Here is a 16873-nt window from a genome sequence, read left to right on the forward strand (position 1 = left end):
CTCTCTCTCTCTCTCTCTCTCCCTCTCCCTCTCTCTCTCCCAATCACATAAACAGTCCCGTTAGTGGAACACCATTAAGAAGGAGGTCAGCGCCAAATCTACTTTCACAATCCCTCCCCTCCCTTCCGTCCTCTTCTCTCTCACAGTGTAATTAGTGCACTATATTTTGGGGACTAAAGGACTCTCTTAAGAATTATTTATTTATTTGTTTGTTTGTTTGTTCATTTTCACATTCCATAATTAATTAATTTGTTTATTTAATTTAATTAATTAATTTATTTAACTTCAAATACCATAATAAATAAATAACCTAACTGTATGATATGTGTGCATTTATTTATTTTCATTTAATTATTTTTCATCTCATCCCATTTCATCTCATGAGACAATTAAAAACAAAATATGTTTGTTTATTCAATTTATTCTATTATTTATTTTTCCATTTTATTCATTTACAATAATGTATTGATATATTTGTTAATTTTGATTTAATTTTAATTAATTTTTTATTTGATTTTTTATTTATTATTTGTCATCTCAAAAGCATGAGACAATCAAAAACAAATAATATGTTTGTTTATTCAATATAGATGGTGCAATATAATTTATTTACTTTATTTATAAAGTACAATATAATTTATTTACCAGAATTTATTTTGAATTAATTAATTTTAATTGTATGTCATTTCAATTATCATAAACATAGGTGTTGCATATAGAACATGCACATACGTGTCATATAGTTTTAATGTGTTTCTAACTTGAAACTTTTTTACATGTTTAGATGTTGTTATGGCAACCAGACACATTGCAAGCTGATTGGCTGAGAGATGTTCTAGAATTAACTAGAACAAATAAGAGTTTCTAGAAGGACATCAGTGAGTCTGAACGGCTGAAACTGGGACACATTTCCATATTTTTGTGAATGGTTTGGACAGCGGGCCACACCTGCTGAATCTGGGCCGTGTGGTGATGTTTTGCGCTGGATGTGTGAGATTATGCCGCCATCGCTTAATTAACTAAATGGCCCATACTCCTGCGGCGGCGGCTCTGAGTTATGCTTTATTATTCAGACTGATGGATATGGATTCGGGCCGGCCAAGAGCTGAGATGGAGAAAAGCATTCCAGCTGATTTTAACTTCAGCCTCGTCAGAATAACTCTCATTCATAAATGAGTTTGTCAGAGCACCGGCTGATGAATGAGACCAATTCACTTTTAATGCGGATGGATGTGGTTTTGCCAAATGAAAAGATCCTAATTTAGCATCTCCAGATGGAAGATGTTTGAAGGATTTGAGGACACGACCGAATGATTGAACAAGAGCGTTTAATTACATTAGAGTGACGAATACAGATGCTGTGTGGAGCTCTTCTGTGTGTGAAGACGGTTGTTTAGTTCAGAAAGTGAAGACACTAGAAATGACTTTCTAGTTCTTGATTGTAGGGAGAGTGGAAGCGCAATCAGAGGTCAAGAGGTCAGCGACGGTCAGATCCTCTGTTATTAAAGCCACTGGAACGTTCCATTAATAGAGATGGAGACGGGACTAAAGGCCTCACCTAAAGAAAATAGATGCATGTTTATTTATTTATTAATGCATTTATTTATTAATAAATTTATTATTTATTTTAGTGTATTATTTATTTGATCCCATTTGTCCCATTTTTTTTTAAATATACGTATTTGTTTGATACAGATTGTGCAATATTATGTAAATCGAAGTGATGAAGTTTTTAATTAAATTATTTATTTATTTATCTATCATTCATATCCACTTTTCATAAATATGTTCAATTAACTCTTTTAGTAAATTAATATTTATTTATTTATATTAATGTATATATTTATTATTTTATTTTATTTCATTTTTTTTATTATAAAAAATATTTTAATTTAATTTAATTATAATTTTTTAATATATGTTTGTTTAATATAGATGGTGAAATATAATTAATAGTTTAATAGTTTAAATACATAGTTTTAGAAGTTTGTTTAGATTAAACATTATACAAATATATAAAAAACTTGCAAATATGTAACAAATATCAAGACTAGCATGTATGTACATGTTAGAAAAGCACATTTCTATTTATTCTTTTGTCATAACCTCGACATCTTGCATCGTTTTGCTTTTAAAAAATATGTATTTGTTTGTTTGTTTATTTTAATTCATTTATTATTATAGTAATGCATTTATGCAGGAATGCATTATTGTCACATTTTTAAAAAATATGTATGTATTTGTTTGTTCAGTTTAGATGTTGTAATATAATTGATGTAAACAGTAGTAAAACACTAACATTTAACACTAACATAAACACAATACTTATTCAAAATTACCATATAAGCTAATTTCTTTGTATTCGCCCTTTCATAAACCCCAAGAAATATTGCAATATTTTGCTTTTAGAATTTTTTTTTTTAATCCACTTTTTAAAAATAAATGTATTTATTTATTCAGTATAGATGGTCAAATTTTTTGTAAATAAAAGTGGTAAAAAGTTTGTTTTGATTAAAAATCATACAAATATATCACAAATAGCAAGGCTAACATTTACTGTATGTGCATATTTAAAATAATCCCATAAGCAAGTTTCTGTGTATTCTCTTTTGATAATCTTGTTGATAATCTTGTATTATTTAGCTTTTAGTAAATGAGTGTTGGAGATCCTGAAGCTGCAGTGTGATCACGGCCGTACGTCACGATTGTGATTGTGACAGAAATCAGTTATTTGCACACTGACGTTATGAGCTGTTATTTATCAGCCATGTCATCTAAATGTAAAAGCAGCTCATAAGTCATTGTGCTTTGACTCTGTTGTTTGTTGAGGGATGCAGACTTGTGTGCGTCCCGTCGGGGGAAAGATTTATAGGCTTCATCTCAGCTGCAGGAGGAGTTTTGGACGTGTTGGCCGTGTTTCAAGCGGCTGTAGTTTCCCAATAGTGCTGCTTTCCAGGCGGAGCTGGTCTCTGATTCACGCGGGACGTTCTCAGGATTAATTGGAGCACGGGATCTCTGCCATCACCGCCGGCCATTTTTCTTTGAACTTTGCCATCTTTTAAATTAAATATTTATAGAGATCGAGCATTTCTGGGTGACATTTTTAGCCGAGATCATTAGGCCGGACAGATCTGCAGCGCAGCCAATTAGTCCTGATCTGAGGACGCGGTGTGTTCATTATGTGGTTTCATCTCTGTCTGTGGTAGTTTAGGTTGTGTGTTTATTGCTGCCTCCGGCCCTCGAACTAAACTTTGGCATGAACCTCGTCAAATCCAGCAGCTGGATCGTCCTCATACACATTCATGTGCTCGTCTGGGAATCAAGACTAGACCACTGCTATTCACAGCTTATTCTGGACAGGAACCGCCCACTTCAACAGGAAGTGATAGTTTGATAGTTTTGTTTTTCCACGCCGTTTAGAGGCACTTTTATCTGAAATAAGTGCGACAATTGACCAACATAAAAACATGAGTAATGGTGTATCAGTTTACTTGCTAGTTAGTTAAAGAGTGGGACAAGCAATACTATTTTTCTCAGAATGTATTTGTTTATTTAGTATCATTTCAGTATGACAATATAAGTTATGTAAACAGAAGTGGTATTAAAAATATAAAGTGCCTGTTGATTAATCTCTTCAGGGATATTGTGAAAAAAAAGATGCATATATTTATTTATTTAATTATTTATTCATCCCAAAGCATGAGACAAGCAAAAATTTTACTTTTAAAATTAAATTAAATTAAATTAAATTAAATTTAATTTAATTTAATTTAAGAAGGAAGGAAAATGTAACTTTCATTGTTTTAATGTATTTTTTGTTTTGTTTTGTTTCATTGTTTTGCTTTACTCCTTCAATAAAAAAAATAAAAAAAAATTTATATAGATGCTATATAATTTATGTAAATAGTCATAAAGAATTTTTTTTATTATAATTTAAAAAACAATTGCCTGTTAATTAGTCTCATCAGGAATGTAGTAAAAAAGATGCATATAAATATTTATTTATTTATTTAATAATAAAAAAAAAAAATTATTATTTTTTTTAATTCGATCAATATAGATGTAATTTATGTAAATATAAGTGGTAAAGAAGTTTGTTTTGATTAAAAATCACATAAATATACAAGCAGCAAGAGTGACGTTTATGTACTTAATTATTCAAAGAACACTTATTCAGAAATATTAATTATTTCATTTATTCATCATCTTGTTCCAAAGCATAGGACAATCAAAAAAGAAATTGAAGTCCATATTTATGTTTATTCAATATAGATTGTGCAATATCATTTATGTAAATAGAAGTGGTAAAGAAGTAAAAAAAAATAATAAAATACATTAAAAAGATGCAATTAGCAAGAGTTTATGTACATACTAAAAAAATAAAAAATAATTATGTTAATGTTTTTCCATGGCGTTTAAAGGCAGGTTTATCTGAAACAGATGATAAGATGATCTAAAGCAACATAAAATAAATCTAATAAAGATGCATCAGTTGAATTGCTAGTTAGTTTTGAAGGAAAAGCACTGATTAGTTTCTGTTTCAGTCTGTAACTCACTGATACACTTACCTTTACTTCCTCATAGTTCTTCCTTAAAAACATCCAAGTCTCGGGGATTTAGTAAAAAACAGATGCGATGAAAAACCATCAGAAATGGTTTGCAGTCTGAGTGAAATCGATGAATGTATTGATGAGCATTCATTTTGTTCATGATATGATGTTTTTAATGCACTGCTGCAATTGATGTCAAACACGTTCCCTGCAAAATGTTCACTTTTAGCAGCAAAAACATATATATATTTACTATTTTTAGTAGCAAGAAAACGGATTTCTTGTCAGTTATAATGGTGTCTTATGGTTACAGGAAGTCCGTCCCTCTTGTGATCTGATTTTCAAGAGCTCTGGTTAGTTGTGCTGCTCACCAATACGATTAGAGTGATTTCAGGAGAAACGTCCACTACAACAACAATACATCCACTCAGAGACCTGCAGAAATACAGTCACTGTCAATGTGAACGTCTCTTCAGACCGTCACTGATCACCAGATACATGTCTGTCCTCGCTCTTCTCTTCATTTCTCTTCATTTCCTCCAGTCAGGTTAAATCAAACGCCTCGAGTTACACTCGAAGCGAAGCCGCTCTTAAATCTCCGCTGCCTGAAGCCCGTAACCTGCCAAAGAGCAAACGCACATAAATATATAGCACATAAATATTGTGTCTTTGATGGCTAATAAAGCTGAGAGTGAGCGATTGATTCTGACTGCTGCTGTGTTTGGATCTGCTAAGCGTCAGAGTTATTACCCGCTTCTGTTTAAATAACCACCGGCTCTGTTTCAAACCAATGCCGACATAGAAACGCACTCTTATAAGTGACTGATTGGGAACGCTCTACATGTTACTGTTGTTAACATGTTGCTAAGATAGCCATGTGATACTCTAACAAGCATTGAATATTGGATCAAATAGTCCGTTTTTAAATGAAGCCTCCTCTTCTTACCTAGAGTGCATTTTTATTTGTTTTAATATATTTTCTTGGCCCAAAGCAAGGGACAAGCAATACAAATTTTTTTCTGAATTTTTATTTAGTATAATTTCAGTATAACAATGTAATTTATGTAAATGGAAGTGGTAAAGAAGTTTGTTTTTATTAAAAAAATTAAAAATAAAAGGTGCCTGTTGATTAGTCTCTTCAGAGATATAGTAAAATAAAAAGATGCAGAATGCAAAAAAGATGCATAAAAATAAATAAATAAATACATTTATTTCACCCCAAGGCAATTTAATTTAATTTAATTTAGATTCAATAGAATTTATGTAAATATAAGTGGTAAAGAAGTTTGTTATGATTAAAAATCATGTAAATATTACCATGTGATACTCTAATAAGCATTAACAATGGGAAATGCACACAAATATTGGGTCAAATAGTCAATTTTTAATGAAACTTAATTATTTTTAACCAACATTTTTGGTACTGAAATAAAAATACACAATGGTTCAAAAGTTTAGAGTTGGTAGGATTTTTTTAAGCAGTCTCTTCTGCTCACCAAGGCTGCATTTATTTGATCTTAAATACAGTAAAACAATAAAATAGTGAAATATTATTACAATATTTGAAGTAAGTGTGTTCTATGTGAATATCTGTTAAACTGTAATTTATTCCTGTGACGTAAAGCTGAATTTTCAGCATCATTACTCCAGTCTTCAGTGTCACATGATCTTCAGAAATCATTCTAATATGCTGATTTGCTGCTCAAGAAACATTTTGACTAAAATCTGTTTAGAACTTCACAGTGCCTGAAATACTGCCTGCATAGAGCCTATATGTGAAGTCACAAATCTGATTTAGTGAGCGCCGTGTCTGTAATGTCAGACGTGTTCGTAGAGAAGCTGTGCTGTGGTCTGGAGTGTGTGTAGTGAGTGTTCAGTGTTATTTATGTGTGTGTGTAGAGTATATTCCCAGAGTTTCTCAGTAACGGTTTGTCGTGAATGTTTGTTCAGCGTCACACACTAATAATGTTTGAATCATCTCTAGAATGTTTTATCGGCTGAAATAGATTTTTCTTCCTTTTTTGGCGTGGTTTATCGAAAGCGAGCCGATCGCTGCTTCATCTGTTGGGAAATCGCTCGGATTCCTTCAGCTTCAGCCAGGATTGAGTTTATTTTATCAGTGCGTGTGTTTATCAGACTTCAAACTTGTCTGGCAGAATTTACATGAAAGTTGCTGAATTAGTTTTGTCTTTGTTGGAGACGTTGCTCCGCTCACGGCCAAAAAATGTCCTCAGCAAATGAAAAACAAGGTTCAGTAGCTTTAATGCACTGTAACTGTAATTCAGCATCAGTTCTGCAGTTTGGTCAGTGTTATTTTAGTGTAATTGATATAATAAGAATGTTTTATTTTATTTATAATAACATTCATTTGTATTTATTTTATTTATAATAAGTAACAATAATGTTTTATTAAACAGAAAATATAAAAATCAAAATCGAAATATTTTTTTCATATTTTAAAAATATTAAACACTACATATGTAATAGTTTTTAATATTTTGAATTAGATTTTTATATTCTCAGTTTTCATGTTAAGTTAAAGTTTTAGTCATTTTGTTTGTTTTTGTTATTTTTTTAAATATGTCTATAGTGTTTTTTAAATAAAATGTTAGTTTTAGTTTGTTTAGTTATTCTGCATGAATCAAAGCCCTAATATACAGTATATCTTTTGGTCAGTGTTATTTTAGTGTAATTGATATAATAATAATAATAATAATAATAATAATAATAATAATAAAATAATAATAATGTTTTATTTCTATAGCACCTTTCCAAAGCCCAAGTTAATTTTACAAAGTTAGAGAAAAAAGGTATGTATAAATAGTTTTTGTTAATATTTTGAATTAGATTTCATTTTTATATTGTCTGTTTTCATTTTATTTGTTCGTTTTATAGTTTTAGTCATCTTGTTGTGTTTTGCCAGTTTTATTAGTTATTTTTAATATATATATATTTAATATATATTTGTTTAATTTTAGTTATTTTAGTACTTAAATTCTAGCTGAATTTTTTTTTTTTCATTTTATTTCTGTTATATATATATATGATCAATATATTTTTACTAATATTTTATTTTCAGTCAAGTAATGAAAGTGTTTTTTTGTTTTCATGGTTTCAGTTTTAGTTTTAGTTAATAATAAGAACCCTGGTTTTGGTGGTTAGTTACTTTCTAAAAACTCATGTCTGTCCGTTAGATCCAGGTGATCGTGAGCAGTAGGATGTAGTTTATCAATCCGTTCCTCCTTCAGTATGTCAGGCATAAATAAATGCGGTGTCGGATGCATTATTAAACGTGTTTGTGGGCCGTTCAGAGGAGAGAATGATATGGATTGTACTTTGTTTTTACAAAGACTCAGAAAGCTTTTGGTCGTGTTTGCTGGATAAGTGCAGATTTGTAGCTATAAATACATCTATAACTATATTAGTTGGTAGACGAATGCTTTATTCTGATGTAATATTATTATTAATAAATGTTGATATTGCACATTGATGTATTTGATCATGCATCTGTTTTGAAGTCAGAACTGATCTGTGTTTTGCGTGCTGTTGTTCACATTACATGTGTTGGGTGTAATGTGGTTCCTGGGCGTCTGTGGTTTCTCGTGGATCTGCTGCGGTCTCAGTGCTGACAGCTGATCTGATAGCAGACATGACCTGCAGATACTCATCCACAGACAGATGCTCCTCGACGACGACACGCACACAAACAACCCTGAACATGCCGTTTGTGATGCTTCAAGTCTTCTGTACGAAACGGTCTTTCGCATGTTGTTCATCAGTGATGCATGAGTAAATACATGGTCAAATGGTAAAATCAACATGAAATGTATTTACTTTATACATTTTATAACATTACATTATAACATGCTCCAAGTTTATTTGTGAATGATGCATCAGTGGTGTTATTCTAAAGAAAAACCTGTTTGTCTTCATAATCTTTCATTAAAATCCTTAGCTTGGCATCATCAATCAACTACCTTTATATACTAAAGTTCAAAAGTGTGTGTGTGTTCATCTAAGGGAATGCACAAAAAACAATTTTTTTTTGCAAAAACAACAAATATTAAAACAATAATAATAATAAGTGGTGGAAAGAGTACTGAAAAAATATACTCAAGTAAAAGTACCATTACCCTAAAAAAATTGTAGTGTGAGTAGAGTAAAAGTACTTGTCCAAAAAACTACTTGAGTAAGAGTAAAATAGTAGCCTATTTAAAAGTACTCATGAGTATTGAGTAGTGAGTACTGAGCTGTGGATTCTACCCCCTCATAATAAACGCTGTACACCGCAATTTATATATTTTAAAGGGGTGGTTGATTGCGATTTCACTTTTTTAACGTTAGTTAGTGTGTAATGTTGCTGTTTGAGCATAAACAATATCTACAAAGTTACGAAGCTAAAAGTTCAATGCAAAGGAAGATATCGTCTTTTAAAATTCTGGCAGTTTAATGCCTATAAAAACGGCTGGTAGGGACTACAAGAAGTTACTTCCTGGGTTCGTGACATCACAAACCCAGATAAACCCCGCCCTCGGGAAAAGGCAGCAAAGGGGCGAGGCCATGCTGTGCTGCTGCTGAGCCGCGGCAGTCTCGTTGAATCAGCAGGATCCACAACTGAAAGGAACAAAAAGAGTTGAACTTGAAAATTGTTAATGGGCGAGTGCACTTGCTAAATGAAGGCGGATTGTATAAAATGGATTTAAAAAAAAAACGTTATAGCAGTATATTAACGCCACGGGTCATCAATAAGGTGCAGATTGGTCCTCAATTTGTGTTTCCATCACACTTTTTCACAGCGCGCATCACATGCTCAAACTCCTCAAAAGTCAACAAGTTCAACAACGACTTATCCAACTGCAGAATGCACGCGAGAGAGAGACGAGGCAGCACAGATTGCGCGTCTCATAAGTGAGTAGGGAATTTACCGAACGTGGCTCCCGCCTCCCTTTTCAGAAGAGGGCGGAGCTTCAAGAGCTCATACTCCGGCATACACCGGCAACAACAAAACAGGACAATATCACGCAATCTGACTGTACTGTGCAGTAAATGCGCACTTATGAATTAAACGCCTTACACAGTTCCAAGAAGCTCTTTCAGAAAGGCAATTTGGAAAACAAAATATAACGCGTGATGCTTACTTTGTCTGGAGCTGACGTTTGCGCACGGAGCGTTGGTATCAATCCCTCTTACAGAAGCAAACTTTGCACAACACCAACGCTGAACTGACCCTCGTTTGTGAGGCAGTCCGGCGTAAAATGATTAGCACAAACATATAGGACTTTTCATTTTTTTATCCGGGACATTTCCTTCGAAAATGAAATTTAACCACCGTGTCCTCAGTGGTCTATTGAGACTCCTATGTTCGTTGGTGCATCCCGAAACACAACACCTCTTTGGTGCTGACAGTGTATCTCCAGCAGCTACAGCAAGAAAACAGCAATGGAGGACTGCGGCTTCTCTCTCAGGGCGGGGTCTATGCTAATAGGGCAGAAAGCGTCACAAATGGGCGGGACTTTCCCTAGTATATTGTCATTATAGGGAGAAATCTGGAATCGCTCGTTTGGAGAGACTGTTTATGATTTATTGGGATTATAATAAAACGAGTGGGTGGATTTTTACCATTATAGGCTGGTTGTTTTCACACACTGCAGCTACACAACTGTTCAAACACCTTATACAAGTGATTTTTGCATAAAAGGTCACCTTTTAAGGAGTTTGTGAAGCGTTTGCATTATTTCCCAAGCGTTTAGGGGTGTGTGTGTGTGTGTTTCAGCGTGGCGTGTTGGGCGTCTCACATATGTGGCATTCTCTGGCTGGCGTGTTCAAGCGTGACACCTGACTCCAGCACCGCCGTCCTGTTTTAGACACTCAGCGTAAGCGTTTGACGCGCTGCGAGTGTGTTTGTGTGCTGTCATACAGGAGCATGTGAAGGTCACGTGTGTTTGCAGATGATAAATATCAAATGTGGGCCAGTATATGATAAATAGAAGTAAAATATAAAATAATTCAATGGAGATCACTAGATTCAAACCACACTTTTGGACTACATGGACAATTTAAGCACATTACATGACAAAATGAGAGAAAAGCACTGTTGTTTACTTATTACCTTGATTATTTATAACTAATGATATCTAATCTTGTTTTTCTTCCATCTCTCATATAGAGACATTGTTTATCATCTGATCAATTCCTCATGGATAAAATCAAGTCCTGTCTGTTCATCAATAAGGTGCAGATTGGTCCTCAATTTGTGTTTCCATCACACTTTTTCACAGCGCGCATCACATGCTCAAACTCCTCAAAAGTCAACAAGTTCAACAACGACTTATCCAACTGCAGAATGCACGCGAGAGAGAGACGAGGCAGCACAGATTGCGCGTCTCATAAGTGAGTAGGGAATTTACCGAACGTGGCACTTGCGGGAGTTAACACTGTATGCAATACCCGCAACCTCACACCAAATTTCAGGCGTGGTCTATTGAGACTCCTATGTTCGTTGGTGCATCCCGAAACACAACACCTCTTTGGTGCTGACAGTGTATCTCCAGCAGCTACAGCAAGAAAACAGCAATGGAGGACTGCGGCTTCTCTCTCAGGGCGGGGTCTATGCTAATAGGGCAGAAAGCGTCACAAATGGGCGGGACTTTCCCTAGTATATTGTCATTATAGGGAGAAATCTGGAATCGCTCGTTTGGAGAGACTGTTTATGATTTATTGGGATTATAATAAAACGAGTGGGTGGATTTTTACCATTATAGGCTGGTTGTTTTCACACACTGCAGCTACACAACTGTTCAAACACCTTATACAAGTGATTTTTGCATAAAAGGTCACCTTTTAAGGAGTTTGTGAAGCGTTTGCATTATTTCCCAAGCGTTTAGGGGTGTGTGTGTGTGTGTTTCAGCGTGGCGTGTTGGGCGTCTCACATATGTGGCATTCTCTGGCTGGCGTGTTCAAGCGTGACACCTGACTCCAGCACCGCCGTCCTGTTTTAGACACTCAGCGTAAGCGTTTGACGCGCTGCGAGTGTGTTTGTGTGCTGTCATACAGGAGCATGTGAAGGTCACGTGTGTTTGCAGATGATAAATATCAAATGTGGGCCAGTATATGATAAATAGAAGTAAAATATAAAATAATTCAATGGAGATCACTAGATTCAAACCACACTTTTGGACTACATGGACAATTTAAGCACATTACATGACAAAATGAGAGAAAAGCACTGTTGTTTACTTATTACCTTGATTATTTATAACTAATGATATCTAATCTTGTTTTTCTTCCATCTCTCATATAGAGACATTGTTTATCATCTGATCAATTCCTCATGGATAAAATCAAGTCCTGTCTGTCATTGTTTTTTCTAATTTTTATGTAAAATTATCTACAATTTTCAAAACTTATTGTCATATTTTATGGTTACTCATTCACTTTAATACAAAATATATACATTTTTCATTAAAATAGTGCATTTTACTAGACACTCTGACAATTATTTGATTTAATTTATTTTTATTTTTAGTTGTCATTATGTATTTTATTGTGACATTATTTTCATGACAATTAACCATGTTTTCCCACAAATTATCATTACTGTAATGCACACAGACATTGTACTTTTCATTTTTTTAAATTCTCATTATTTTCAGTGGTGATAATTCTCATTAAACATATAATTAAATGATTTTTAATTTAAATCAGAATAAATTAATTGCATTACAACTAATAATATGATAATGTATACTTACTATTTTTGAATTACAGTAATAAAAACTTAATTATTTTTAAAATACCCTTTTAAAGAATTTTTATTACAGAAATTTGAAGTTGAGGCTGAACATAATTCATAATTCATCTCATAATTCTCATTAGAAATTTTTTTCTCATTAAAAATTTAATAAATTCTTTACCATTTTACAATAATTATAATGATTTGTTTTATTATTAGTACAACTAATAATACCATAAAGTATACATAATATTTATACAATAATTAAAAAAAACTTCTAAATGATTACATTTATAATTGTATGTATGTATTTATTTATTTCAGAATTAATAAGCAGTATTTTTTATGGTAATAAGAAAACCTTAAAAATGTATTTTTAAAGAATTTATACTTATAATATATATAAAATTATATATTTATAATTTTTAAAGAATTCTCATTAGATTCAAATTACTGTAATACAGTACCATATTAATGTAATTATAATATTAAAAAAAAAAGTTAAAATCAGAATAAATCAGATGCAGTACAGGTAAATAGTACCATAATGTGTACATGCATTTGTGCATTATGGTAATAAAAAAATAAAACTTTAAAATTGAATTCAAGTTTATTTGTATAGCACTTGCAAATCGTTGCAAAGCAGCTTTACAGAAAATTAAAGTTGCTACATTATATTTAGTAATAGCTTATCAGTGGTGACCATCTCAAGGTGATGTCCATATGGCAGAAATGTACGGTAAAAATGAAGCAGTTAGTTAATGACATGTAATCAAACAGACGGTGAACACTATTAACAGCAATGATTATATGTTGCCATCAAACTTATAGCAAAATTTGGTCGTTGGCATCATCTTCAGGGGGGTTTGCGTCATCTCTTCTCAGGTGTTTATAAGGGCTGGATCCAGCCTGAAGCTTGTGTGATTCCTAGTTACAGAAACCGAGAAAATAACTTATTTATTTAGTCTGAACTTACTCAGTTTACATTAAAATAATTCTAAAAACAGCTTCAATGAACTGTCATTAATTTATTTTGATTTTGTGGTGAAATGTGAGCTGACAGCTTTGATGAGATTCGTGAGTATTTGTAATTCGTTACTTCACACCCCTGATAATAATATATGCTCATGTTAAACATTTAACTCCGAGGGAAAATTAGTTTGAACTATTATGTACTTACGCAACAATACACCTGAGCAGAATACTTGTACCTTTCAAAAAGTAGTCTTTTGTTTGAGTTGTTTGTAGTTGATTGTCCACTTCATCCGGCACAGTTTAGTCTCTGTGTTCTTGATTGTTTTACTGCTTCAGATGATTCAGCACAGGCGGAGGGTTAAACGTAGCCTAATGCCAGTGTAATCTATTAACTTCACACATCATAAACCAGTCTGTTTAGGCAAGAACCAGATATGGGTGTCATGTCATAAAATATTTTAATACGACAAAATAATACAAAACAATTGCAAGTTAATAATTATTTCATTATTTTATTTCTTTTCCATGATTATTCAAACAGCGAATAAATGATGTACAGAAAGCGAACATTAAGCCTGCATTATCAAAGAACATTATGATTCTTAATCACTCTCAAAAAACGCAATGACTCATCTGAACGCCTCTGATTGGCCAATGCATTCATAAACTCAACAGAATCGTCTGTGATTGGTTATAGTGCACAACGCTGTACAAGCTGTAAAAATAAATATGATGTGATATGAGCAGATCAAAATAGAAATACTGTTTGAATTTTACTACGTGTTGCTTTGCTGGCTGTAAATGCAGGGAATCCATGATAAATCCTAAGCACGCAAACTAAAAGTCCGTTATAACTAACTGCACTGGGTATTCAGCTGATTTAAAGTGTTAATGGTGATCCATTATGCCCCTTTTTACAAGATGTAAAATAAGTCTCTGATGTCCCCAGAGTGTGTATGTGAAGTTTTAGCTCAAAATACCCCACAGATAATTTTTTTATAGCTTGTTAAAATTGCCACTTTTAGGGTACGAGCCAAAACGCGCCGTTTTTGTGTTTGTCCATTTAAATGCAAATTAGCTGGTGCTCCCGCCTCCCTTTTCAGAAGAGGGCGGAGCTTCAAGAGCTCATACTCCGGCATACACCGGCAACAACAAAACAGGACAATATCACGCAATCTGACTGTACTGTGCAGTAAATGCGCGTTTAAGAATTACACAGACGGGGAGCACAGCGCGATAAATATAACAACATAGCTGGCCTCTTGGTGCCTTGCTATCACATTATCAGCTCAGTACATGCATTTGTGCATTATGGTAATAAAAAAATAAAACTTTAAAATTGAATTCAAGTTTATTTGTATAGCACTTGCAAATCGTTGCAAAGCAGCTTTACAGAAAATTTAAGTTTCTACATTATATTTAGTAATAGCTTATCAGTGGTGACCATCTCAAGGTGATGTCCATATGGCAGAAATGTACGGTAAAAATGAAGCAGTTAGTTAATGACATGTAATCAAACAGACGGTGAACACTATTAACAGCAATGATTATATGTTGCCATCAAACTTATAGCAAAATTTGGTCGTTGGCATCATCTTCAGGGGGGTTTGCGTCATCTCTTCTCAGGTGTTTATAAGGGCTGGATCCAGCCTGAAGCTTGTGTGATTCCTAGTTACAGAAACCGAGAAAATAACTTATTTATTTAGTCTGAACTTACTCAGTTTACATTAAAATAATTCTAAAAACAGCTTCAATGAACTGTCATTAATTTATTTTGATTTTGTGGTGAAATGTGAGCTGACAGCTTTGATGAGATTCATGTTTATGTGTATTGCAGCAGAGCATCAGGATGCTGATGGTGTGTGTGTGTGTGTGTGTGTGTGTGTGTGTGCGCAGGATGCGCAGCGGGTCAGTAAAGCGGTGGGTCAGCGGGAGGCGGAGGCGGTGGTCAGCGAGGTGGGATGGATGACCTCGGTGAAGGACTGGGCCGGGGTCATGATCTCTGCTCAGACGCTCACGGGACGCGTGCTGGTGAGTCCAGACGCCTGCATTCTCACTCATATTACAGAGTCTCCTCAAGCTCCATTAATCAGAACTCACACTGACAAGAACATGAACAGTCATTAAATTGATCTGGTATATTTCTGAATAAGCTGGCAGATTTTAAAGGGTTAGTTCACCCAAAAATGAAAGTTCTGTCATTAATTACTCACCCTCGTGTTGTTCCAAACCCGTAAGACCTTCGTTCATCTTCGGAACACAACTTAAGATATTTTATGATAAATCCTAAGCACGCAAACTAAAAGTCCGTTATAACTAACTGCACTGGGTATTCAGCTGATTTAAAGTGTTAATGGTGATCCATTATGCCCCTTTTTACAAGATGTAAAATAAGTCTCTGATGTCCCCAGAGTGTGTATGTGAAGTTTTAGCTCAAAATACCCCACAGATAATTTTTTTATAGCTTGTTAAAATTGCCACTTTTAGGGTACGAGCCAAAACGCGCCGTTTTTGTGTTTGTCCATTTAAATGCAAATTAGCTGGTGCTCCCGCCTCCCTTTTCAGAAGAGGGCGGAGCTTCAAGAGCTCACTCTCTGGCATAGAGACATCACACATAATCACACACACACACACACATTGAATTATATACAGTATCGTATATCACGACCAGTATAATGTATCTGTCACACACCTCTAGCGTGCCAGTGTTTACACACACACACACTCACATACAATATACTCACATACTCGCGCACACACACACACACACACACATCACACATACTCACACACACACACGTATACAATTATATACAGTATCGTATATCACGAGCAGTATAATGTATCTGTCACACACCTCTAGCATGCCAGTGTTTACACACACACACACACACACACACATATATACTCACATACTCGCGCACACACACACACACACACACTCCTGATGTGTCCGATCATGACTTATTTATGCCACGAAATGCTGCGGTTTACATGGAGGAAATTTTTTTCTTGAAGTACAGTACCATCAAAAAATATTGTCTAATTATTTTATATTAGAAATATTACATTTTATATTTTATAACGTAGTTATCTTAGAAATATAATGATATGATATATAAAGTTACATAATAAATTATTATAAAATTATATGTTATGTTAATGTGTTTTTATACATTTGTTATATTTACTTTATAATATTATATTATAATATGCGCGCGTGTGTGTGTGTGTGTGTGTTTGCATGCACAGGTTAATTCATGAGTCATTTCCTGTCCAGATTACGGCTGCGGCTCCTTATATTGTTGTTTAGCAGGAACATGCAGTCTGTAACCATGGAGACGACAGTTAACCTCCTTGCAGCAGGTGTGTGTGTGTGTGTGTGTGTGTGTGTGTCAGCCTGTTTAGGGGTTGAATGAACCTGCAGCTCAACACACATTCATATATTCAGAGATGCATGAGTTACTGTAGTTCAGTCAGTGTTTTTGAGCATGTCACACATGGGTCTAATTTGACGAACATGACCTGATCACATGACCCCTGCGCTCAGGTGTAACCCGATCTCTTCATTAAAGCTGTATTAGCTGTGACAGTGGCCGTGAGGGTCCGCAGCGAT

At 34.1% G+C, this 16873-nt stretch overlaps 1 protein-coding gene across 8 annotated transcripts in view; it reads left to right on the plus strand.

Annotated features, from left to right (window-relative positions):
* Positions 1-16873, plus strand: part of LOC107676421 (calcium-activated potassium channel subunit alpha-1-like) — an 80269-nt gene that overhangs the window by 11491 nt on the left and 51905 nt on the right. For all 8 annotated transcript variants that reach the window (XM_016470959.1, XM_016470961.1, XM_016470962.1 and 5 more), the window contains exon 2: positions 15154-15288. In XM_016470959.1, the coding sequence (XP_016326445.1) occupies positions 15154-15288 (135 nt within the window). The remainder of the gene's footprint in view (positions 1-15153; positions 15289-16873) is intronic.

The sequence above is a fragment of the Sinocyclocheilus anshuiensis genome, unplaced genomic scaffold (assembly GCF_001515605.1).
Source record: "Sinocyclocheilus anshuiensis isolate Anshui unplaced genomic scaffold, SAMN03320099.WGS_v1.1 scaffold2270, whole genome shotgun sequence".
NCBI classification, from domain to species: domain Eukaryota; kingdom Metazoa; phylum Chordata; class Actinopteri; order Cypriniformes; family Cyprinidae; genus Sinocyclocheilus; species Sinocyclocheilus anshuiensis.